General features: G+C 39.6%; 1 protein-coding gene across 1 annotated transcript in view; it reads right to left on the reverse strand.

Annotated features, from left to right (window-relative positions):
- The window catches only part of LOC120556048 (multidrug resistance-associated protein 9-like), a 44,154-nt gene extending 29,747 nt beyond the window's left edge, over window positions 1–14,407 (reverse strand). The window contains 8 exon segments of the mRNA XM_039795403.1: window positions 8,563–8,710; window positions 9,255–9,428; window positions 9,752–9,988; window positions 10,344–10,491; window positions 10,744–10,890; window positions 11,034–11,185; window positions 11,465–11,521; window positions 14,231–14,407. Of these exon segments, the coding sequence (XP_039651337.1) occupies window positions 8,563–8,710; window positions 9,255–9,428; window positions 9,752–9,988; window positions 10,344–10,491; window positions 10,744–10,890; window positions 11,034–11,185; window positions 11,465–11,515 (1,057 nt within the window). The 5' untranslated portion in view covers window positions 11,516–11,521; window positions 14,231–14,407.
- Between the last annotated feature and the right edge of the window lie 12,795 nt (window positions 14,408–27,202).

Consider the following 27,202-nt stretch of genomic DNA (forward strand, 5'->3'; position numbering starts at 1 on the left):
GGATGAACCCTTGACCAACTAGGCTCATGTAGTGTAATTGGTAGCGATGCTGTAATGCTAGGATGAAAATACACCTCACTCAAAATGCTGTGGTAGTCGTTTTGGTTCAGGGTGCCTTTCACTCTGTACAAATCACCGACCCTGGATCCAGCAAAACAGCCCCAGACCATCACGCTTCCTCCTCCATGTTTGACAGTTGATGTCACACACTGAGGAACCATCCTTTCGCCTACTCGACAGCGTACAAAAATCCTGCGTGATGAAACGAAGATTTTAAATTTGTCCATAACACCTTCTTCCAGTCTTCAGTAGTCCATTGACGATGTTTCTAGTTCCCAGGCAAGCCTCTTTTCCTTATTCTTACGTCTTAGCAATGGCTTTCTTGCTGCAACTCGACCTATCAAACCTGCAGCTCCAAGTCTTCTCTTTACAGGTGAAACTGAGACTTGCTTATTACGACCACTATCAAGCTGTGCTTGAAGCTGTTGTCCTGTGAGCCGCCTATCACTCAAGCCGTTGACTCTCAGAAACTTGTCTTCTGATTCTGTTGTGGCTTTGGGTCTGCCAGACCTCTTCCTGTCAGAGTTTCCCCAGTTTCTAAGTGCCTTTTGATGGTGAAGAATACTGTACTCACTGACACCTGGACTTTCTTCACAATTTCTCTGTAGGAAAGACCAACATTCTTAAGTGTTATGATGGTCTGTCTCTCTTCCATTGTTAATTGCCTTTTTCCTGCCATTTTTATGGCAACACACTACTTTCTGCAGTACAATACTGTTCATATAATGCTCACGAGGGTACGGTACCATAGTGTGTTCCAACAATACTTTTATACAAACAGAGGGGGTTGTAAGTAATCCAGACAAGTGTGAACACCTGTGGGAATTGGTAGCACCAACTTTCAAAGCTTGATCAACCTCCATTGCTGCAGAACAGCTTTACGTTGTTAACGCCTTTCTTGTTCCTTGAAAACGGCCTTTTTGTAAAATTCTGAAATGTACATTATTTTTCAGTTTTGGGTAACCTTACTTTTTTTTTTAACCTCAGGCAGTTCACCACTTACCTTTGTACCATTTCAAGCTATTCATTGGACTTGAACTGCTAAAATTTCAATAAAAAAAGAAAGAAATTGGGGTGTTCTAAAACTTTTGACCGGTAGTGTATGCTAGCGGAATTAGCTAATATTGCGTAGCCAGCCAGCAACTTCGGCAGTAGAGTTTCGGCGAGCTAATCACGACAGTATTGTCGCCCACAATCAACCTCTGCTGCTAAAAGCAGTCAACCTGCAGTGATGTTTGAAATGGAGACACACATATCTTGCCTTTTCCCGGAGATACTGGCCATTATGTTCAGTTATCTGGACGTTAAAGACAAAGGAAGAGTAGCCCAAGTGTGTGCGGCCTAGAGAGACGCGCCCTACTGCAAGTCGGTGTAGAGGGGGTGTAAGCCAAGCTACATCTGCGGGGAGCAAACCCGTCTCTGTTCCCCTGTTCGCACACCAGGGGAATAAAAAAGTTCAGATTCTGAACTACGAAGGATGAGCTAGCATTGTGATTCAAGGGATGCCGCACATCGAAAGCCTGGACTTGTGTGGATGTTTCAACCTCACTGACAATGGACTCGGACATGCTTTAAAAAAGCTTTTGAAGGATACAACGGTGTACAAATGCTTGTACTGTTGAGTATACTGTGAAAATGGTTCTTATGAATTTATCAGCTAACTTATCATAATCTGTCAAAAATTGATTTTGCTCCAGCTACTTGAGTGTAATCTGTGTGTGTGTGTGTGTGTGTGTGTGTGTGTGTGTGTGTGTGTGTGTGTGTGTGTGTGTGTGTGTGTGTGTGTGTGACCTAACCTGCTCCTTCCTTAAACAACTTCTGTATGGATTTGTTAAAGATTCTGCACTTTGTTCTCAAATAAAAATAACATTTTGTTAAATTACAGTTTGTTCATTGTTGTTTAACCAAACATGTCTTTCCTATTAACCCACGTCCAAACAAACAATATAATACAATATTTTTTTCAAGGAAGGCATAAACAAACCATATGGGTACAGTCTGTAATACTGGTCACTTCTTTTCTACACTACATCTGGAGTGACGCTATTGTCATTTAGTTGCTTAAGTGCTCAGTAGTAGTACCTAGCAGTGGTAACCGTAGTGGATTGGTGTTTGTGTCAGTTCTAACACTGCTATTATGAGGTATCACCATATGTCAGGTTTTCTTTAGATTTGATCATATGATATCAAGGGGAATGGCTATACGTACAAATCCTGGGTGTTGTGACACTGGTTTTGCTTTTAGATGAACAAATAATAACCCAAAATTGATTGTCTTGATACTGTCATTCATAAGACTTTTTTATAGCCTGCCTGTACACAGTGTACCAGTATTGCTTAGCGATAAGTATGTTGGAAACTTCATTTTATTCCTGTTTCTCATGCATGTTTATTGTCTATGCAACACATCTCTAGTTGCCTATAACTGTTTAAGTTGGTTCAAAGGACTCAGTGTAAAATTAATGGTAAAGTAAACATAAACAATTAACATACTTGTGTGTGCTGGCTTGAAGGGGACCATGATCCTGCCTGAAATGTGTGTATGCTATCTTCAACACAAACGGATTCAGGCAGCATGCCTCAAATCCTGGATGCTGACTGAGGCACGTCACATCTGCTGGTCGTGGAGTGAGCTCCTCGACCAGCAACCAAAACGCACTTGCTTCCCTACAGTACAAGCTCTCCACCGCAGTTTCCATGGGATGGCACCGCCCCCACAAGCACCTGCCAAACACAGTGACACAGACACGCGGCGGCGGCTACGTTTGCAACAACATTTTCACCGGAGGAAGAGGTGAACGCTTAGAAAAAAATACTAGGCAAATATGTTGTTACTGGAGCTAGTAGGCTACCATCAAAACTCGAATCGTTTACAACGTCGGGGATTTCACAGGTGGGACTGGCAAATTAGCCCATAGCTAGCATGATGCCTTCTATTTCTAGATCTAGATAAGTTTACCAGTACTTATCTGAACTAACGACATGATCACTGTCACTAGATATAAAGAAACCATTGACTTTCACTCTGTGCTATTCACTGACAGTAAAAGCACCTCTTCCCCATCCCAGTCAGTCGCCATAGTTTTAGTACCAGGCTGATGCACGTCTCCCCAACGTGACATCATCACTAAATTGCGTTAAAAAAAACCTGCTAATACCAAAAACATTTTTAACAATGATATACATATCTTGAATGCTATATGTACCTATTAATCAACAGTGGTGGTTAACCTGCAACATGGGCTTTAAGCTCATGGGAGCACAAAATATAATCAATGGGGGAGTGGGTGAGGTGACGTGTGGAAAAGAAGGTATAATTCTTGCTACTAGGGTTGTGCATCCTCCATATATCTGTAAGGTGGTGGGATTCCACAACTGCTCTAACACGTCTGATTTATGTTTCTGGGCTTTTGTGTGATTGACCCCTGATCTATTCTGATTTAAATCTAGTACCGCATTCATGTCTCCCGCTACAATTACTGAATATTCATTGAGAGAGAGCAATTCATTGGTAAAGCGCGGGAAAAAACTTTCATCATATGTAGACGGTGCATATACCGAAACAAAGGCTATTTTCCTACTACGTATTGTGGTAGATATATAAGATATCCTGCCTCATAAGTCTTTACTACTTTTGTCTATGGTGAGTGTGCATTTCCGCGACAGCAACACAATGGAGCCCTTGGTTTTGGTGTCATCACTAGATGAGGCAGCAACCTTGAAGTATTTATTTTGTAGACGATTTACATCTCTTTTACATAAATGTGAGTCTTGCATAAGCCCCACGTCTATGTTTTTCCTTCTTAAATAATCCAGGAATTTAGCTCGTTTGATCGGCCCATTTAGACCCCTGATGTTGACTGAAAGGATTGAAAGCTCAGCCATCTTCAAAATGTACCCGCATACATGTCTTGAGTACCCTACCGGAATTCGCTGACAAATCTGTAGCAAAGGGTGAACTGTTAGCTGTGAGCAAGGTGTGGTAAAAACATGAAAAATAAAATAAATCCCCTAACCCTCTGAGACCACAGACCCCCTCCCCTATCTGTAAGATACGTGACCACATAAAATGCAGCTCGTGCAAAACTCCAGCTCAAAGCTGCACCTCCTGTCTTAAGTCACATGTAGCTCTTAGTCTCGACCCTCCTTTACTACCAGATGGGTCTGACCCATGAGTTTGCTGTGGGGCAGGGGGAGCACTGCCCCCCTGGTGGCTGAAATGGGTAATTGCATTGTTTAAAAAATGAGTGGAATAATTACGTCTGGCATGACCAGATATTTTTTAAATATCTTAAATAACACAAAACAACAAAATGGTGGTAGGTAATACATCTGATTTCATATACTGTTTTAGTAAAAAAATATTTCCTGGCTGATGATGGGAGGAGCAGGACGCAAAAAACGAAAATGACTGTTGCTAGTCTGGACATCTTACCGTGCCAAGGTTGCAATAAAGGTTTCCTAAATGCCATGTATATACATTTGATGTCAGCTTACTAATTGATTGCGGGTTTTGTGTAGATTTGGACTTACGTTTACAGTGCCTTGCGAAAGTATTTGGCCCCCTTGAACTTTTCGACCTTTTGCCACATTTCAGGCTACAAACATAAAGATATAAAACTGTAATTTTTTGTGAAGAATCAACAACAAGTGGGACACAATCATGAAGTGGAACGAAATTTATTGGATATTTCAAACCTTTTAAACAAATAAAAAACTGAAAAATTGGGCGTGCAAAATTATTCAGCCCCCTTAAGTTAATACTTTGTAGCGCCACCTTTTGCTGCGATTACAGCTGTAAGTCGCTTGGGGTATATCTCTATCAGTTTTGCACATCGAGAGACTGACATTTTTGCCCATTCCTCCTTGCAAAACAGCTCGAGCTCAGTGAGGTTGGATGGAGAGCGTTTGAACAGCAGTTTTCAGTTCTTGCCACAGATTCTCAATTGAATTCAGGTCTGGACTTTGACTTGGCCATTCTAACACCTGGATATGTTTATTTGTGAACCATTCCATTGTAGATTTTGCTTTATGTTTTGGATCATTGTCTTGTTGGAAGACAAATCTCCGTCCCGCGCAGGTCTTTTGCAGACTCCATCAGGTTTTCTTCCAGAATGGTCCTGTATTTGGCTCCATCCATCTTCCCATCAATTTTAACCATCTTCCCTGTCCCTGCTGAAGAAAAGCAGACCCAAAACATGATGCTGCCACCACCATGTTTGACAGTGCGGATGGTGTGTTCAGGGTGATGAGCTGTGTTGCTTTTACGCCAATCATAACGGTTTTGCATTGTTGCCAAAAGTTCGATTTTGGTTTCATCTGACCAGAGCACCTTCTTCCACATGTTTGGTGGGTCTCCCAGGTGGCTTGTGGCAAACTTTAAACAACACTTTTTGGATATCTTTAAGAAATGGCTTTCTTCTGGCCATTCTTCCATAAAGGCCAGATTTGTGCAGTATACGACTGATTGTTGTCCTATGGACAGAGTCTCTCACCTCAGCTGTAGATCTCTGCAGTTCATCCAGAGTGATCATGGGCCTCTTGGCTGCATCTCTGATCAGTCTTCTCCTTGTATGAGCTGAAAGTTTAGAGGGACGGCCGGGTCTTCGTAGATTTGCAGTGGTCTGATACTCCTTCCATTTCAATATTATCGCTTGCACAGTGCTCCTTGGGATGTTTAAAGCTTGGGAAATCTTTTCGTATCCAAATCTGGCTTTAAACTTCTCCACAACAGTATCTCGGACCTGCCTGGTGTGTTCCTTGTTCTTCATGATGCTCTCTGCGCTTTAAACGGACCTCTGAGACTATCACAGAGCAGGTGCATTTATACGGAGACTTGATTACACACAGGTGGATTCTATTTATCATCATTAGTCATTTAGGTCAACATTGGATCATTCAGAGATCCTCACTGAAGGTCTGGAGAGAGTTTGCTGCACTGAAAGTAAAGGGGCTGAATAATTTTGCACGCCCAATTTTTCTGTTTTTTATTTGTTATAAAGGTTTGAAATATCCAATAAATTTCGTTCTACTTCATGATTGTGTCCCACTTGTTGTTGATTCTTCGCAAAAAAATTACAGTTTTATATCTTTATATTTAAAGCCTGAAATGTGGCAAAAGGTCGTAAAGTTCAAGGGGGCCGAATACTTTCGCAAGGCACTGTATTCCACTTTGTTTAAACGGCGAAGTGGAGGAAGCCTAGTGACGAGTCCATAGCAACCAGTTTGTGTGTTGAATGTTACCCAGTGTCCTTTGCTGAATGGTCTCAATGTTTTATTGTTTTATTTCATGTGAATACTAGTTCACTAGAGGAGTAACTTAGTATTTGAAGTAATGCAGTAATGCAGGAAGTGTGTAGTTTCCATGCTTATTGTGTTTCCACAACAACGTTAGTGAGTAAATCTACTGAAATGGCCACCACACCAGAACAGAGGAGTGGGATGCGTCAGATGAGAAAGCATGGGTTTAATCACATATGTCATGGCTGTAAAAAAAAACAACACAAATCTGTTTATCTTTGCCAAGCACAAACCAATACAGAAGGTATCGATAAATTGTTGTGGGAGGCTCATGTTGTGGAAGGGTCATGCCTTTTTTTCCAAATCGTTTTGGAGGGTCATAGAAAAATTATTATTGGCGAGGGGAGGGTCATGTCTAGTTTGACCAAAGATCCCAAAACTCCTTCGGTGGCCCCTTAAATAAATAACGAACAGTCCCTTAAAAGTCCACAAAACATAAACTATAAATTGGGTTGCCAGCATTCATCATTTCTTACAGTCTGGTTAGATGTTCCTTCAAATCTTGGGTCCAAAACTTACATACAGCGTCCTCAAGTCAAACTCAAGTCAGCTCCGTAATACGCAATGCGTCCCCAGTGGAACTGTAGAACTTGGGAGAAGAAAAAAAAAGTCCAATTCTCTATGACCTCTCATCTGAGGGCTATAGAGATTTAAACAAAAAGGCTTCTGCATGGAGAAAAGTATTGCTCTAAATGCTGTCTGAATGAATAACGTCAATTCACTTGAGCTAGTGTTGAATATAAAAAAGCTAAAACCATGCTTATGTTTTGAAAACAATGTACTTTTGGTTTTATGTAGCCTGCAGCTAAATGCGTTGATTAGCTAACGCGAGCAATTGTATTAACTGCCCTACTAACGTTAGGAAATCATGAAAATTAAAAAATTACATGACAACATATCGTTGAATCGTTGAATGAAATCATTATTTATTTTATAAAAAGTTAAGAATTAGTTTATCAGTACCATAGCAACGCTAATTTCTGCTCGAATTGTCGGATAGGAACCGTCCGTTGCCTGTCACAAGAGTTAAATTTTTTGAACACATCCGGATGACTAAGGGACACGATTTGTTTCGCACCACACTTGTTCGGACCCATTCCCATGCGATCTGCAAATTTCCTTAAGAAATTAATGACTTCTGGTCGTTTCGCAGCCGTATCGGAGCTGATTTCAAGTGGCAGTGGGAAGCTGGCGTTAGTCCACAGCAGCTGGGTCCGCTAACCACCGCTGTCTTCTGGTTCCATTGTCGGCAACAGGCCGCGGTGCAGAATGGCTCGTGTGGATGTCGCGTCATCCTCCATATCCGACTCCAGACAGAAAATGTCGGCATCTGTGGCTGTAGTGAAGGTGAACACTCTCCCTCCGTGGGTCGCTCCCGGGGCGTCCGGGCAGACAAGCGAGTCTGAGTTGCCTTCAGCATGTAGCTCGTGCTGTGTCCCTTCAAGCTCCCAAAGCCGCTGGATCGTGCATGGGACGCAGTCAGGTTGCTCCGGATCACGTACCGTAATTTCCTGTATCTCAGGTTCTGCCCCAATGTGATGTGAAGCATTAATTTCGGCTAACACTCTCTTCACTGCATTGTAGATCACTGATTCAAGCATACTTTGTTGCTTTTCCAAGACCTGGGCTATTAAGTCCTCCATGTTAGGGATCGCGCTAACATCAGTTGCTATGTTAGCCATAGCTCCATTAGTCGCAGTCATGCTAGCAGATCTCTCTGTATGAGTAGATAGTTTAGGTGACAACGAGACCTGCTTTTTCGCACCTGTAAGTGTTTCACTGAGTCACCATGATAACAGACAGAACGATTTGGCGTAGAAGAAAAAGTAATAGACCTGGTTATTTAATGAAATGCGGAGGTGGGTGCAAGAGCTCTAGTCTCTTGCGACCATTGTGGGGGCTGGTCACATGATCTCCCCGAATAGGAATTTTTATATCAACTGCACAATGTGCACACATGGACAAGCATTTTCCACCATCTCCAGAATCCTGTAAAGGTGCACACAATTTCCTTTGCTTTTAGAAATCCCAACTTTTGGACAATGAATCATAGAAAGCAGCATACACATCTTTCAAGATTGGTTTTGTGTTTTCACAAATGGGACAGTATAATTGATGCCCCCTGATATGTGGTATACAAGAGGGATTAAAAACGTGTTTGACTGGAAGACAAAGTTAACATGCAGCTGCTTAACTTCATACCTGCGATCTTCTTCTCAAAGGAATCTTCCCAGGCGTACATCTTGATGAGTTTGATGCTGCTGAGAATCTCATTCACTGTACGAACACGGCTGTCTGTTATCAATATGCTTTTCCATCTGAATATGTTAATGAGCTTGGCCAAGCCAAACTGAAAGCAGAAATAAATGTATTAGTGACAATGGAAAACAAGCCGCAAAAGAGCAAATATGCTTATTTTAGGGTTGTCCTTGGGGCTAAATTAGTTGAGGGAAATACCTCACATGTAACATGGAAAGCTTTAAATATTTGCCAACTAGCAGAAAAATAAGGCGAGACATAGAGGATTGCGAACCACACGATATATTGTCTTTGTTGCCTTTATGTCTAAAATTAGACATAGTCATTGCCTTTAAATACCACATACCTTTAATTAGGGTATTGGTGAGGACAACAGTGAATAAAGACTAGTTGGAAAATATTTGGGACCTTAATTGTATAACCTGGTAAAAAATACATTATAATAAAATGATGTAATGTTTTTTACCAGTCCACACGCTACAAATAAGTCATGGTCTATATTGGACCATTATGAATAAATCAGTGAATTTCTTGCTCATCATATTTGCTTTTTAGCTATGATTGTGATTTTGTTTATACTGCTTATGAAAATATGTCTCTTTGTGAACTATATGTGCAGTTTGTAATGTACAGACCTGTACAGGGAGGAAGATGAGGTAGATGCAGACTCCAGTCAGTGCGGTGTAGCCCAGAACGTAGCAGGCATAGATGGTACACATAACAAAGAGCACTGGGGTGGCAATTAAGAAACTTGAAAACAATACTGCCTCAAATAATTTGTGGCCATCGCTGGTCAAAACACTAATAATCTGGACAGGAGAGAGGGAGAGAGAGAGAGAGAGAGGAAGAGAGAGAAAGACTGTAAACCAAGAAAAAAAATGAAGTAATATCAAATTAAATGTTTGATAACAAAATGCATTATTCAAGAAGGGTTTTTAGGTAAAAAAGAAACATCAATTACATGTGCACGTATGATGCTTGGGTATTATGATTTTATGATTTATGCACAAATGCAGAAAAACTCTGTATATTCCTTCGAAACATGTTTCTGCTGAGGGAAACTGCTACCATTCTGTTTGGAAATGCCTCTGTTTACTTGTTAAACTCCTTATGTTTGTAACCCAGTATTTACCTCTCCCATTGAAATGCCGCTGTGCATCCGCAGAGAGATGACTTTCTGAAAGGCCAATGTAGAGTAGGCACCCTTCAGTCTGACTGCAGTGCGCAGGTTCAAGGCCCACATCAAGGATATGAAGAAGGCTTTGAAGAAATCTGATGTGAACAAAGCGAAGCACAGACCAACACCATGGAATACTGTGGACTTCTCCGGGCCGTCAACATATTTTAGGATCTCATGGACCAGAACCGCCTGAGAGGACAGAGAGGTTTTTAACGCTTTAAGCATTAAACAACCATTCATCTGATCAGTCACAAAAAAACTTTGTGATGGCAGCCATAAAGACTAAAGTTGAATTTTTTTGCCAGCCCTCTCAACCCACCATCACTTCCCCTCAGCACTGACTTTTTTTTTTAAATGCAGGACTTTTCCACGTAGTGGAGTACCTGTAAAGTGTTTTACTGATACTTAAGAAAAAAGATCTAAACGCTTCTTCCGACACATTTACAATGAATGTGATATTAGGCCAAACTTCAGAAAAGGCCACTGGATCCGGCCAACAGAGGAAGAACTGGTGCTATTAATATTCAAATTCAAAGAAAATTACCGGCCCCAGAAAAGATGCCATCATGGCAAGGACAGCAACAATGACAGACAGAATCAGCCTTGTTCTTTGAAAGCGAAGAACAACTCGAAACACAGAGGCCTTGTCCAGGCCCACCTTTGCCACTTCTTCCTCCCAGAGTCTGTGGAGCCTGTGCACAACACACACAATCAGCCTTTTTTAATTTATTACTAAAGTAAAACAGTAACACTCATGAAACACACTACACAGGTTCCCTGTTCTTGATCATTTCCTAGCATTGTCATGATTCCTTTCCTAGATGTGAATTTCAGCAACTAGGCTTTCCAGGTGTTATGTCTATACATAATCCGTACTGTAATTGCATGAAATGGCAGTAGAGAAATGTGGGGGCCGCCATGAATCAGCAAGAAGAGTGTCAGACCTTTCTCCGCTGGCTTCGGCTACATCCAAAGTAGACAGGTTGAGAGAGCTCATGTCCAGCTTATTCCTGAACAAGGCCCACATCATGGGGGTCATCCAGGCAAAGGTTGTGAAGGACAGGAAACCTGCATTGTCCAAAGGGTGGGACCTAGACATGGAAAATGCAATGGGTAAAAATATGTAGAATCAGCTTAGTAGAGGATTTGCTTGTAGACATGTTACATTAAAATGATTTATAATAATATATATAATGCATCAAAACCGACAAATTATTTCAACAATGATACTGACTGGGATGAGGACCAGCGGAAGGGTTTGAGGGTCTGAAGGCTCTGGTGGTATTTTCCGAATAGGGTAGGGGAGGCTATTTCACCGTTGTCCAAATCAGTATGTTCTGGACTGGAGGCCACAGATCCAGTTCTCCGTCGGAAACTATCTTCGTTCTTAAGAGTCACAAAAACACAAAGAGACCGAGTGAAGGAATCAGACAGAAAGGCAGAGTTGAAACGAGTAGAAAAACGGAATGGTAGCTAGAGAAAGAGAGAGGTTGCCTTTTGTCAATATTCCAGCTAAAGAGTCTCAAAAAGTGGATCAAACTAATCGGCAACAAAAACACAGGATGTAAGAGAAACAATAGGAGAGGAAAAAGGTCTCAGGCAGTGAAAGCAACATGTGAAGAGGTGGATTGTTCTGGTGGAAGCTGCTGTTTGTTCTATACTTACAAAAGAGACTCCTCGAGTATCCATCTTCTCCAAAGAATAGCCTTTCATCATTTTGTCCTGTACCGAGGGCAGCAAGCATGCACAGTCACTATTTTACTCGCCAACAAGGGCTAGGTCAAGTAAAACCATTGCTTGAAGAATAATTTATCAGATACTTTTTTAACATTCCGCTATGTAACATGTGTAACAACATCATGATTATTACATGTATGTGTTTGAAACTTCATAACACTTCACAACAGAGTCATCAGTAATCACAAGAGCTGGGGTAGGCTTTCAGGATGTTTTAGAATGTGTTTATGTATTATAACTGTATCACATGTTGTGACAAGTCTCAAGGCATTACAAGTGTGGTCTAAATACTCGACTTGGTCAAATATCACAAATGTAACTAACAACATGGTGCAATCAAAAACCCAGAGGCAGAATACTGATCAAGCTTTGAGAGAGCAGTGGTGTATGTCACGGAGGAAATAAAAACAGCATTATTTAAATATAATCTAACTAAAGGTTTATACTGGGTCTGCAGGGCCCCTGCTGCTGTCTGGCAGACAGTACTACACCACCAGGCTCAGGGACAGCTTCACCCCGCAGGCCCGAGACTGTTGAACTCTTGAGCTCCTCACTTGACACTTTACCTTATAATACTTTTACTTACTATTTTAACATCTTTTTACATCTCTGTATATCCAAATTTACAGGAGGGTTAATGAGCATTGTTGTAGGGAGCATGAGATGGTTAACTTTAATTCCAGTCTTTCGTGCTTCATAAATTACATTTGAAAATCCAATGTGTCAATGAATTACAGGCATCCCCTTCCTATTGCCTCTCACCTCCATTCATTCTGTGTCAAAGTTCCTACAGTCAAATGAAATGCACATTCATAAAGATGAGTCCATATAACCCTTACTGCACAGTAAAATGAAAAAGCAATTCTTTACAACCTTACATACTGTATGAAGTATTTCTGATAAGGTGTGACACCTGTATGTGTTATAATGTATCATGAGGATTCTCTTTCTCTTTCTCTCTCTCTCTCTGTACCGTTACACATACAACCTACACACTAGTTGCACAAGTTTTTCCTTAAAGGAGTTTGTTACTTTTATAACAAAAAATATTTGAAAATACTTCTTTTTTTTAATTCCCCAACAGCTGCTTGACAGCAACAAACAGTTTAATTCAGACACCACATGTAGTGTAACGGATTACAATTTCCAAAACAGTGATTATATTATCAATCCAATTAACGCTGCATTACCAAAATGTGATTTGTTTTAGGTTGCCTTTCTGATGACATGACGTGTACGCCAGGGCAGGTCACGTCGGCTACTAGCCAAAAAGATAAACAAAGGATGGAGGTTGACGGCGAGAGGAATAGGCTAATTTAAACAGCTGGAAGTATTGTCATTATACAAAGGCTTTGATATAGGTTGGAACATCAATGACATCCAACATGATGAGCAGAGCAGAGTCCCTCTCCTCTCTCGCCGTGTGCACGCAGGCACAGCGAGTTACTATGGTGATGGGAATCTGCGTCCTTCTCATAATGTAAGCCTATGTGAAACTCGACAAAATATGTGAATGTGGTGTGCGATAGTCTTCATAACATAACAAAGGTTAAAGGGAGAATGTTTTGCAGCTAATTGTTGACTCCTGTAAGGTTAATTATTGTTTGAATAAGGTGAAATGAGTTCTAAAGGAGCTGGCTAAATAGGTTGTGAGTTTCTTTTTGGGGGGGTTTCCAACTGAGCCGTCCCACTGTAACTATTTAAAACAAACTTAAAAATACATTCAAATAGTTTTCCCCGGTGGCTTAGGCCTGGTGGAGGGCAATTTGCAGGCTTGCAATACACTGCGGGAAGTAATAAGGTAATAATTACTTTAGAGTTTACTAAGGAGTAATAAGTAAAAAGTAACGTATTACACTTCCTGAGTAACTTGCCCAGCATTGGTCCACACAGTGTTATATGACAGGGCAGAATACTGTTAGAATTTTGATTTTGAATTTGTTTTCCAGACCAGAAAAGGGTAAGTGGCCATCGGTCATTATTGAACCACAACGGCGCAATTGGGCTCTAAATATTTTAGAAAAGCTCTTTTACTGTGGGCACTCTGCAGTCCACTCAGCGGTTAAATTGAATAGGTTTGAACTGTGATTTGTCAGTAGGCCTATGTTCAGCTGATATTCCAATAGTGCCAACCCCAAACTAACCTTCTATTTCTATTGTGGAGTTTGAAGGATAGCTTTGCTAAAGCAACACACCTGCTAATTCCAGCTTGTTATAGGCATTAACACTGAAACAGGAACCTGTTTTGATGCCAAGCTTCCAGTTTCTTTTAACAATGACTGCTGATTTCTTCTATTCTTATTTAACTGTTGCTCAGAAGTGTCTCTTTACCTGTCTCTTTACCTTGTCTGGTTGAACCATTGCACAGCATTTTGTGTTAAAAGCATGAAAGACCTTTAAAAATACATAGTAGTCCTCTGACAGCCATTTGACAGTACACAATCAATCATTTGTGGCAGATGATGAAAAAACGTGTGTGGTAATGTATGTAAATTAAAAAACCTGATTAAAATAAACTAAACTCAAATTAAACTGAACAACTTCAGGTACTAGATCTTAAATGAAGTGACGAAACAACGACCTAAATTTAAATAACTGATAAATACAAAGACTACAATAAACTTAACCAAAACTGATCAAAACTTATTTAAACTGAGTTCATTGTAAATGTAAAGTAGTGAAATGAAACAATACCTCTGTGTGGAGGACGAGGAAGACTCAATGCAGCTTGTTGATACTGATCCAAATCAACACCGGAGCAGCATTTTACTCTGTGTTACACAAGTCATTTTTATAGAGATCAAAGGTTGGCCTGTTCAGAGGTACAGTAAATGCCCTCCTCTCTCCTTGGAGAACAATGTGGTCAAACTGCCAATCTGAGTTTTCTCTCGCACGACTTAAACAACTTTTGAATGTACACATGTACTTCCCAAGGCTATTTTGCAGAGCACCGTGGCTCTGTCATGATTCTGATTGGTTTAAAGAAATGGCAATAAACCAGAGCACGTTTTTCTCCCATCCCGGAACGCTGTGTGGACTAGCCAGACCCTCCTCCACAGCAAAGTGAGACTAGAATAATAGATAAATGAATAACCTCTTTGGTATAGGTGTTTGCCTCGTCTTTTTCAGCTCACCTCTTTCATGGGCTTGAAATCCAAAATGTTTCCATTTCGGTGGTGCAGTTTTTATGTTTTTTAGACTAATTCTTCCATACATCATCTCATCACCCCAAAACATCACACTTTCTAGTAAACAAACACAACATGGCATAGCGCTGCTCGGCTCGCGGGTAGATTGCTGTCAAAATACTAGCAGTTGTTTAGAAACAATCTTAACCTTATGTTAATCAAATTGTCATATTGCTTATTTTATTAATGCTAGGCAAGCTATTTGGAACTTTAGTGAGCTAAGCTACCAGTTATTCTACATTAAATGAAGCTTCACTCCTCTGAAGCTAACGCTAGCCCCCAAATAAATGTAGAAAGCTAAGCTACATCAACACGGCAGAAGCAGTTTACTACATCAGAGCTATTTTTTATACATCCATGTACACAACATACACATCCATGTCAGTTTTATTTCAGACCGCAGCAAAAAGCTCAGCTGTGCTTGAGCTTGAGAAATGCTTGGGGAAAAGTAGCTTGTGTGGAGCTACTGAACTACTTGAAAGAGCTAAGCTACTGAAAAGCTATTTGATTTAAAAAACAGTGATGCTATTGAGAAGTTATTAACCTATTAACACTACTGCCCAACACTGCTTGCAATACAAGTTGGATTCAGTCTTATGACTCTATCGGCAAAGGTTGCTAATGTAGGCTACTTTGGAATTTGCCAGAAGATGACATAGTGACAAATGCCTATTCAACCAATTAGCATAAAATAAAACTGGTTATTCCTCGTACACTGGACTGGACCAGTGAAACTGAAAATCGGCCCATAGGTGGATGGCCATCATCTTCCTCTACTGGTTAGTGGCATAGACTGTAAACGTAATGGACGAAGCTTCTGGCCCTGAAAGGTGAAGCCGATGCCCAAAGTGCCTTAAACCGGCATTCTTCTCATTTCCAGCAGGGGGTGACCTCACTGGTTGCTGTTAACGCTGTTGCTGTTAACTGGAACATTTGGTCAGTTAAAAACTTCTTGTTCAACGTTCTGCCAACCAAGCTAGCTAGCTACTGCTAGTATTAGCTGGTAACTTAAGGGAAAGTTTGCAGATTTTCTCTACTGCATTACATGCAGATAAATGGCGGCAATACCATATACCAAAATACACAATTTGCACAACAAAATATTTGCGATGGGTAGGATCTATGAGGTGGCGTTAGATTATGCATCTTGATTATGTGTGACAAACATTTTTTACAGTCTGATGACAAGATTGGTGTCACTCTTGTGTATTTCAGGTGCATTTGAACTTCCTACACTCTAAAAACTCCTGGGTTATTTCTTCAACCCAGTTCCTGGGTTATTTGTGTATATATATATATATACAGTACAGGCCAAAAGTTTGGACACACCTCATTCAATGCGTTTTCTTTATTTTCATGACTATTTACATTGCAGATTCTCACTGAAGGCATCAAAACTATGAATGAACACATATGGAATTATGTACTTAACAAAAAAGTGTGAAATAACTGAAAACATGTCTTATATTTTAGATTCCTCAAAGTAGCCACCCTTTGCTTTTTTGATAGCACTGCAAACCCTTGGTGTTCTCTCAATGAGCTTCATGAGGTAGTCACCTGAAATGGTTTTCACTTCACAGGTGTGCTTTGTCAGGGTTAATTAGTGGAATTTTTTCCCTTATTAACGGGGTTGGGACCATCAGTTGTTTTGTGCACAAGTCAGGTTGATACACAGCCGACAGCCCTATTGGACAACTGTTAGAATTCATATTATGGCAAGAACCAATCAGCTAAGTAAAGAGAAAGGAGTGGCCATCATTACTTTAACAAATGAAGGTCAGTCAGTCCGGAAAATTGAGAAAACTTTGAATGTGTCCCCAAGTGCAGTCGCAAAAACCATCAAGCGCTACAACGAAACTGGCTCACATGAGGACCGCCCCAGGAAAGAAAGACCAAGAGTCACCTCTGCTGCTGAGGATAAGTTCATCCGAGTCACCAGCCTCAGAAATCGCAAGTTAACAGCAGCTCAGATTAGAGACCAGATGAATGCCACAGCTAGACACATCTCTAGAACAACTGTTAAGAGGAGACTGCACGAATCAGGCCTTCATGGCCAAGTAGCTGCTAGGAAACCACTGCTAAGGAGAGGCAACAAGCAGAAGAGATTTGTTTGGGCCAAGAAACACAAGGAATGGACATTAGACCAGTGGAAATCTGTGCTTTGGTCTGATGAGTCCAAATTTGAGATCTTTGGTTCCAACCGCCGTGTCTTTGTGCGACGCAGAAAAGGTGAACGGATGGATTCTACATGCCTGGTTCCCACCGTGAAGCATGGAGGAGGAGGTGTGATGATGTGGGGGTGCTTTGCTGGTGACACTGTTGGGGATTTATTCAAAATTGAAGGCATACTGAACCAGCATGGCTACCACAGCATCCTGCAGCGACATGCCATCCCATCCGGTTTGCGTTTAGTTGGACCATCATTTATTTTTACTATGAGGAATCTTAGATATAAGACATGTTTTCAGTTATTTCACACTTTTCTGTTAAGTACATAATTCCATGTGTGTTCATTCATAGTTTTGATGCCTTCAGTGAGAATCTACAATGTAAATAGTCATGAAAATAAAGGAAACGCATTGAATGAGAAGGTGTGTCCAAACTTTTGGCCTGTACTGTATATATAATGTATTTTTTGTTGGAGGGGTATATTTTATAGAGTTATTATATTATCATGTCAACATAGTTTATAATATGAACAATCACACTTGTGTGTTGTGTACATTATGATAAAACAGTATCACCAGTATTTGTAGGAGAAATAAAGTGACACACCCTCTAAACATGGCTATATTAACTAAGAAATAGAAGAAATAAGTTCATATATTAAACCCTTGCCCCTATAACATACACATCAGTCTGCCAGAAATTCAGAAGAAGAGGAAGAAGAAACACCTCCTTCCCTCTCTACCCCCGTTGAAGAAGAACGCCCACTGCCTGGTCTTTCAGAGGACCACACCATAACAGAGGAGTGTGATGCGTCAGATGAGAATGCAAAGGTTTAATCATGTATTTCATGGCTGTAAAAAAATAAAAATAAAAAACATCCATCTGTATGTCTTTCTCAAATGCAAATCAGTATATTACATTGTTGGGCAGGGTCATCCTTTTTTCCTGTTTATTTTGGAGGGTCATCTAAAATGTATTGCTGGTGAAGGGAGGGTTAGGTCTACTTTGACTAAAGGTTCCAAAACTCCTCTGGTGGCCCCTTAAATAAATAATGAACAGTCCCTAAAACAAAGTCTTATTTTCTGAAATAAGGCATACTGGCATAATAACCCAAGCTAGGTTATTTGTGACTTTTGACCCAGAAGTTGGGTTATTTTAACCAAACATTTGGGTCAGGTATTTAACCCAGAAGTTGGGTTATATTAACTTCACTATTGGGTAATTTAACCAAAAGGTCAAAAAGAATAACTGCTCGTATTTAATATTGTTTTTGAAAGCAACATTAAATGTCATTATACATAAAAGTCTCGTAATTTGTGCTTAATGGTCAAATAACCTCAAATAACTCCAAAATTGAATCCAAGCTTCTTGCAGCTAGACTGGAGACGGTTATCAGAATCACAATCACAATCAGAAAAGCTTTATTGCCAAGTACATTTTTTACACATACAAGGAATTTGTTTTGGTGTCATAGGTGCATGTCACACATTATCTAAAATAAGTTAAACAAACAGGTTAACAGAACAGACAATATAAATATAAATATATAAATATATGTGTATATATACACACACACACACAGGATGTATCTCCTATATAATTGCACCAGATCAAACAGGCTTCATTCCAAATAGACAACTTTAGCTACAATTTTAGAAGGCTTTTCAATATAGTTCATTTCCCCCCCATCCCACTCCCTGGAAATGGTTATATCACTTGGCGCTGAAAAAGCGTTCTCCCCCTCTCCCCCCTCAACAGCCATAATAATTACTAATTGACTGCAATCAGAGAATTTCTCTCTTGGCAGAGGCACGATTCAAGGCTGCAGTCTGTCCTCTTTACTATTCGCCATTGCCATGGAGCCATTGACCACTGCTCTTAGAAAGTCTAAGGAATTCCGGGATATAGAGCATTGGGGTCTCACACACAAACTATCCCCATATGCAGATGATATTCTTTTATATGTTACAGATCCAGTAAGATATGTTCCCTCCAGTCTTAAAAGTCCCATGGCATGAATATTTCACTTTATGAGTTTTTTTTAACATTAATATGAGTTCCCCCAGCCTGCCTATGGTCCCCCAGTGGCTAGAAATGGTGATAGGTGTAAACCGAGCCCTGGGTATCCTGCTCTGCCTTTGAGAAAATGAAAGCTCAGATGGGCCGATCTGGAATCTTCTCCTTATGAGGTCATAAGGAGCAAGGTTACCTCCCCTTTCTCTGCTTTGCCCGCCCAGAGAATTTGGCCCACCCATGAGAGAGATATCATGGCTTTCAAACGAGCAAAGTGGCATTTAGAGTGGCTATTGCTCTAACCTGGAAAAAAGGCACAAAAAATTGCAGTTCTTTTAGCTGCTTCCTTAAACCTACATTGTGTAATTTTTTGAGTTGATTCTTAGCAAAAAAAAACTTTGTTCTTTCACAAATATGTGCTCATTCATGTGTAATTACTTCCACCAACTAATCAAAGTATTCTCATACGTGTACAATCTGCCATTCAGAATCATTCAGAATACATACGAGCGAGTCGCTCGAATTACGGCAGCATTGTAGCGCCTCCATCTTTAAAATACATTAGCCAAAGAGGGACATACCTCCATCTTTAAAATACATTAGCCAAAGAGGGACATACCTCCATCTTTAAAATACATTAGCCAAAGAGGGACATACCTCCATCTTTAAAATACATTAGCCAAAGTGGGACATACCTCCGCCTTTCGCGTTTTTACACTAAGTGGCACTGTGATGAATCCCAGCCGGGAGATTACTCGCAACTGCCGGTAGATTTGAAAGCCTGTTGAAGATGGAGGATCACACCTATTCTCGAGGATATGTAACGGAGTCGCCAAGGAAGTTAAAAAGAGAATTAAAATGACAACGCAACAGGCAAAGCAACAAGACCAAAGTTAATATTAGAGTGGCTTTTCCAAGATGGAAAGAGGAGCAAGGATTTTAAAAGGGACGCCAAAGTTGCCTGCTTTCTTCTCAAAAGGTAATTCAGCCTATTTTTGTAAATTCAAAGTTGTATAGTTGCTTGGCTAACTATAGCATGGTTGTGCATAACATTTTGATTTCCCTGGCAGACAACTCATGTCATGCAGTTGTAACACAGACAGCTAGAACAGCTGCGTGTAAACGATGGAGATACTAAGAGATAATTTTGGGTTCGGCCGCCATAGGAGTTAAAACACGTTCTGAATGGGAGGGGCTAGAAAGTAATATTCAGTTGGTTGTCGTATACAATTTCATCGCAAGATGGGTGAAATTCTTACAAAACGTACCTTTAAGCTCTTTCTCTCTCTTCTTCAGTCATAATTAAGCACAAAAAAAATAACGTTAGCCTATACATTTATAAAAAATAATAATACAGAGTGTATTACATTAACCAATTAGGAGGACATTCTTTTATCATCTCATAACAAAGCCAGGGCGACTTCTATCATCTTCCACTAATGTTACGGGTACCTGCTGGTACCCAGTGAACACATTACAGATTCCTATATGAAAGCAGATGCAAACAAGAAGCAATTTAAAGATGCGGCAGGTCCTGTGTGTTTCCAGATTGCTTCTCTGTTTATTATATTAAGCCTAGCCTAGCCTAGCCAGTAACAAAACAAATCCCTCTACCTCATTTTCCCTACATGTTGCATTCAATGTCAACCCAGTCTGGTAAATCTCAGTCTCACGGCAGTTCGTGATATGGTCATGTAATTTAATCTATTGATTTGTGTACACGGACACGTTCATCTCGTTTTTTTCGTGTGTCTCAGCACGAATTTTAAACTAATGTATTTCAATGGGAAGCATCTTTCGTGATCACAGCACGATTCTTTCTGCCATTCGGCTGCAGTAGAGAAGCTGTATACAGCTTTGCTATTATTGGTATTTTTAGCCCAATAACCGCTGTTTTAATCACCATTTATTCACCAGATCTTATCATGGTTTACATGTATTTCTTTTATTGTTATTATTTCGGTCTGTTTTGGCCAGGGAAGCTGGGTTTGCTTTGTTGTTTATTGATATTTTTAAAACTATAACGCTACATCTATCAACATTTATTTAGATGTTATCATGGTATTCATTTCTTTATTTTAATAATATTATTTTGGTCTTATTCCAGTGAAATATTAGCTTACAGTAAGCTGTAAAACAGAACACTACTGTGGTGGCAAATTTTATTTTAACCATTTGTTTAATGATATTAACCATTGGTTTGATTCTTTTATAACGCCACAAGATTTAGCTTCTTCATGTGTAGATTCAAAAGGCTCCAAGTGAAATAGTTGGCAACCGTGAACTATAGCCCAGTAGAGTTATTTAGTTCTACTAGCCTGAACCTTCTCACATTGTTGTCTTTTGCTTAGATAGAAGTGGAGAAGGCCGATGACTGTTTACGACAGTGAGAACTACGTAGCTTTCTGTCTCCTGAGATAAACTGTTGTTTAGGCTAATGTTAGGAACAGAGAGCACAGGGCAAGGTGAGACAATGGTTTGACTTTTCATGATGTCCTCTCTTCAACTATGGCCAGGCTAAAAGATAAAGTTAGAGGGGTGGCTTAACGGACTTTCTTCACTATATGATGTTTTGATGTTTAGACTTTAGGTTAGAAAGACATTTTCAGTTCTGCTGTATGTACCTTTGAAACTGTGTTTTCTCCATTTGCAAATGTAAATAAATACTCAAAGACCAAACTTTGGTTTAATTCTCAAACAGTCGTTATTCGTTTTGATTTTATCATGAATATCACTAACTCTGCTGCTTCGAGGAGTTAACAGAGAAAAGAGCTCCGTTGGGTCGCTGATGACTGGCTATTCAGGGATCAAAAAACACCTGCCTCATACCTCTAAACCTTTAAAAAGGTTTTTCAGAGAGAAGAGGGTTAGGACCACGGAGCGCTCTTGACTGTTTTCCACTCCGATAAAAACGAACAGGAAGAGATTTCAAGCAGCACGGTAAGATAAAATTTATTAATTACAATTGGATTGCGAATTCAAGGTTTTGAACAAACATTCTAAACAAGCAACCGTTGCTAAACGAATTGAGTAATGAATAATTGGTGTAATTATTCTCTTAACTGAAGAGAATAAATGAAACTAATTCTGACTTTTGGGAAGTGAGTAATTTGATATGTGTTGTGGGTCATTTTGGGTAATAAAGATATAACTGAGGTTATGAATGACATCTTTTGGCAGACACAGACATATTTCTGATGCTGGCAGGACAACTGATTGACAGAAAAGACAGACGCTGGTCAAAAGTTAATCGAAGGATTAACTAGATTAGGCAGAGAAGCCTAACAAATTAATCTACGAAACTATTAGCACGGTTCATGATTAAGAGGCGGACTGCAGTATAAATAAAATAGTTTACTATTTAAGAGATTTTCACTGCAGGGTCGCACCGGGTTTTGCAAGGTTTGCCGAAAAAAGAACTAAGTTTTGTGGTGACGATCACATCAAAAAAGAAATAGTATACTATAAGGTTTCTGTCAATAAAGGGGAACGAAACCCTCCCGGCCGAGCAATGCATCTGGACCCATTGTGGGTGAGATGTGTCAGAAATATGGACCAAACATTTTGGAATGTTTGCGATGTCTGTCATAGGCCTACTGGTCAAAAGTTTTGGCTTTCCGAGAAACGGATCTTTGTGTACAAAGACACTGAGAATGTTAAAGCAAAATTTTAGAAGAAGTAGAAAGAAAATTAATGGGAAAATCAATAATTAAGACTTTAAGATGTAAAGCTACTGAGTAGCCTACAGGAAAAACAAAGAATGTTTTAAAATATAGATAAAACAGTGATCTAGGGAAAGAATGCAAACACACATGCACCAATAACCTCATCAGTTCTAACCAAAGCCCATTTCTGAGCTTTCTCTAAAAATCAGGAAGACGAGCTGGAGAAACGGAGGGACGAAGAGGACACGGACTCAACTCTGGGACAGGACCAACAGCATCCGTCACACCTGCATCGGGTGGAAAGACCAACGAGTACGTGAGAAACCATGTTTGAAGCGTTTGTCTGCATGTTACAACAGGCTGGTGGGCAACATATGGAGCGCGGACCCGAAAAAGGCCGCTCCCACAAAGGACGTGGTCGAGCCAGAGAGAGGCCCAGGCGGGTACCGTGGGCAAAATGCTGAGCCCTACAACTGAGACCAGTGTTGGTACTGCAAGGACTTTGGACATTGGGTATGTAACTGCCCGAAGAAAAAGCAAAAAACACCTCAGACAGAGAACAACACTTGTCCCTCTGTTTGACTGAGTCCAACAGCTGATGAAGAAGGTAGTGCTGACACACACACACTCGCTTCATGCAATGAAGAAATGCTTTGCACTGATACACTGTTTTTTTTGTTTTTGCTATTTAGGGACAATTGATAGGTTAGAAAGTTCTGAAAAAGAATCCAATCAGTTAAACTATTATAGCATATTATCTTCTGAAACCTACAAGAAAATGCCTACTAGTGAGTGTAAAGTTAAAGGGGTTCCACTCTCATAACTTGGTTATTAGAGCTATAGATTTGACACTGAAGATTATTTGGTCATTCTATTTGGTCAACTGGGGCTGCAGGTCAAAAAGTAAGAGAACAATTCTCTGTTCCTCTCTCCTGTACATGGGAAAAACAATTCTTGGTGTATGATTATGTCCACTTATTTGGTTTAGGTAGTGATTTAATGTGCACTTTTAACATGGGTTTAACCTCAACACCTGACGGATTGAGAGTTTCTCGTAATGATGCAACTGACGTAACCACTTTTGTTAATTACAGTGTGGCTAAAATGACCTCACTGAGGCGGCGTCTGTAATCAGCCCTGCATCTGACTGCATGAAACCTGACAACCAATATCTACTGTACATCACTCAAGGCTGCATCTGCTTTTTATCCCTCAAGAAAAGTTTTTTGGTGCAGTGCTGTTTTCATGTAAAATGAACAGAGTAGCAGCTTTTTCAGTTTAGTGTTAACGATTAGATTTTACTTGAGCCTGTCACGTTCCTGATGTCACTGTAAGACTTTTGCTGCCAAAGCTAATGAAGCGTTCGTGAATATGAAACTGTCTCTGCAGTCTCCCCCGATGCTGGGACTGCCGGATCCCTAAAAACAGTTCATACAGACATACACGTACATATACACATGCTTGCAATGAAGACATGCCTTTTGCACGCTACAAACACTCCCCACACGATAGACAGATCAAATTAGACGCAAAAACAGCACGGTTAACAGAAATAACTTTTGGAAAATATGTCCAAGTATTCAATGTGTTTGTCTGGTGTGTATACAAATTGCATAGCATGGTGTTAATTATATATGGGAAGAAATTTTGATTTTTAGTTGATTCGGGAGCAACAATTTGGGTTTTAGTGAAGATCTTTGTTCTTCAATCAGAAGATCTCTGGTAAACTAGTTTTTCCTTAGAGAAGTGATTAGTAGAATGGTGATCCCAGAAAAGTTCACCATTCTTATGATATGTGTGTATTCAGATCCTTAGGATCCTGAACTAGATAATAAAGGAAAATGTTCATTGTTTCTTTCTCCCTTTCATCTTAGTGTCCTGAAAATTTGTTATGCAGATTGCATTTGAAAATGTCTATTTGAAATTGAAGACATTCTTTCACCCACGGGTCTTAGGAATGTTTATTCTTTTGCCCACGGGCTTTAAAGTTGTGCGACTTGATAAAAATCACTCTTTGGCTGACATATTTTTGTTGCAGCCTAAAAGTATGTATTTGTTTACAAATTATAATGGAACACGTACCATGTCAGTCTGTTAATCTCCTGACTACGGTAAAACAAATTGGGACACCTGTAGTTAAGTTTAAGGAATCACAAATATTACATGCATTGCTTTTGTCACCTTTTGACCCTGATGAAGACTACGTTGAAAGTTTTTTTTTAACAAATCAAAGGACGAGTATGAGTTTTCTTTTGTCTACTGGCATATACACATGTCCAGTGGCTGTTACCTTGACTGATAAACTACATAAGCTTTTCAGAAATTCTAAACTCAAAATCTCACATTCATGTTTCTTTGTTTCCAACAGAAGAGGAGACAGACCTAGGACACCTTGTGACTATTTGTAAAAATTGACTGACTGGACTGACACTACTGATAATGTGTTTATTTCTCTACATCGAAAGGAGACTATAGAAAACCCATACAACGGCGTAGGCCTTGTATTCACAGTGTTCACATATTCAGTGATCATGTGGATACAACAGACATAATTGCATGGTAAAAACTATATTTTTATCTACTGATGTTTCACCACTTTTTGTCTCAGGTACAGCGTTATCTCTGGCAAAACACACAAATGTGACGTGGATTGATTGACAAATTGTTAACCTGTAGTCATCAAGCTGCGTTCGGACTACAGGCCCCAGAAACATCAGTACACGCTAAAACAGGAAGTAATCGACAAGAAATCCGACCGTGTTTTTAACTCTTTATTGACGGATGGGGTTTATAGTTCCATGTTTAGATTCTCTAGCACGTACAATTATTCTCTCAAGTAACATAAATAAGAAGAATCATTTTTATTACGAATGTTAAAGGTTTGTTTCATTCAGGACCTTCGAGCAGTAAATGCAGAGGGTCTATGTGGGTCCATGCTCGAGCACCTAATATCTCCCACAGCTAAAAATAACATTCTGCAGGGAATGTTAAATGTTTTGATCCTCTGTTGTTTCGTCTAACGTTTTTCTTTTCTCAGAGTTCCAGTAGAAAAGACAGTAAATATCGTTTTATAGTTCTGGGTGATGGTAAGATGTACACCTTGACACACCTTTGTGAGGAATACATTGAGTTGTTAATTAATGATGCCATAAATTACTAAAAGAATAACAGTGTGTTTATGTACCCTGGAGAAATCCTTCTTTCTTTGAGAGAGGACAGCCAGAGGAGGGGACACACACACACACACACACCACACTGAGATAAGACACAAGCTAAAACCAAACATGAGTAGTACAAGTGAAATTTTGGTTTAAAGAAATGATTTTGATATACATTTTTGTTGAATGTTATATGATATGATGCTTCCCATAACAGGTAACGATTTGGATAAATAGAAGGCTAAAAACTTTAATTTGTAATGATTCTTGGAACTAGCAGATGGTAATTAGTGTTACTTTGGTTTGTAAACTGGAGATAAAAAAATGACATAAACAATGTATTTTGGGTAATTCGTCTTAGTTTAATGGTGATATTGAATAAATGCAGGTTTAAATGAGATTTAATCCTAAAAGCAGTACATTTCATATCATACTCTAATGAGTTTTTGAGTTGCTATATCAACAAATTGTCTAAACTAAATTCGTTGATGTTGACGTTGAAAAATTTACTGAGGTGAAAATTCCCCTAAAGAAATTATTTATTGAACTTTGGTTACTGATAAACAGGATTTGCTGTTAAACCTAGAACAATGATAAGGATTAGTATATTAAACAGATTATTTATATTGCTTTTGAGTCATGAGCTTTGTCATGTCTCAAATAGGAGGGAAAAGTAGCAAATGATAAATAAGGGGTTTAATAAAGTAGCAAGGGAAATATATAGTGTTAAATAATTTTTCTAAAGACGTTTGAAACATCTGTTGTGACATCACTGTAGCTCCAGTTTAAAAGACCTTGGATAACCAAAGTGATAGAATAGTTAACAATTGTATATTTAAAGAAAAAATCTGCTTAGGTGAGAACAAAATTGACAAAATTGATACACTATAAAAAGGATCATCTACCCCGTGAATGACACAGTAGTGTAAGGGGATGCAATAGTAATTGTTTTTGTTTTGTCGATTCTGATCTGCTCTAAAGAATTTTGCTCTAAAGATTTTCTTTCTTTTTTTTTTTATGTATACATTACGGTGGCCGACAGGGGCAAACGCCCTGCAACTTCAGAAAACACACGCAAATAGACAAAACACAAGCAAATTAAGAAAACAACTACATTAATTTGACAACACATGTGCAGCATTCAGCAAACGCGCTGCATATACACACAACACAACCAAATATAAAACGCGCTGCATTTAAAAAACGATGCAAAAAGAAAAGCAAACCCCGAAAAAAGAAGCGATGCAAAAAGAAAAACAACTTCATTAATTTGACAACACATGCGCATCATTCAGCAAACGTGATGCAAATACACAACACAACCAAATACATAAACGCGATGCAAATAAAAAACGATGCAAAAAGAAAAGCACACAAACCCCGAAAACAAATGCAAAAGAAAAACGCTGCATCCAAATTCCACAACGGAAGTTCTCCAGACAGGGAACAGCTAATCAGCTGGATTTTCGACCC

This window comes from Perca fluviatilis, chromosome 3, assembly GCF_010015445.1.
Source record: "Perca fluviatilis chromosome 3, GENO_Pfluv_1.0, whole genome shotgun sequence".
Classification (NCBI taxonomy): Eukaryota; Metazoa; Chordata; class Actinopteri; order Perciformes; family Percidae; genus Perca; species Perca fluviatilis.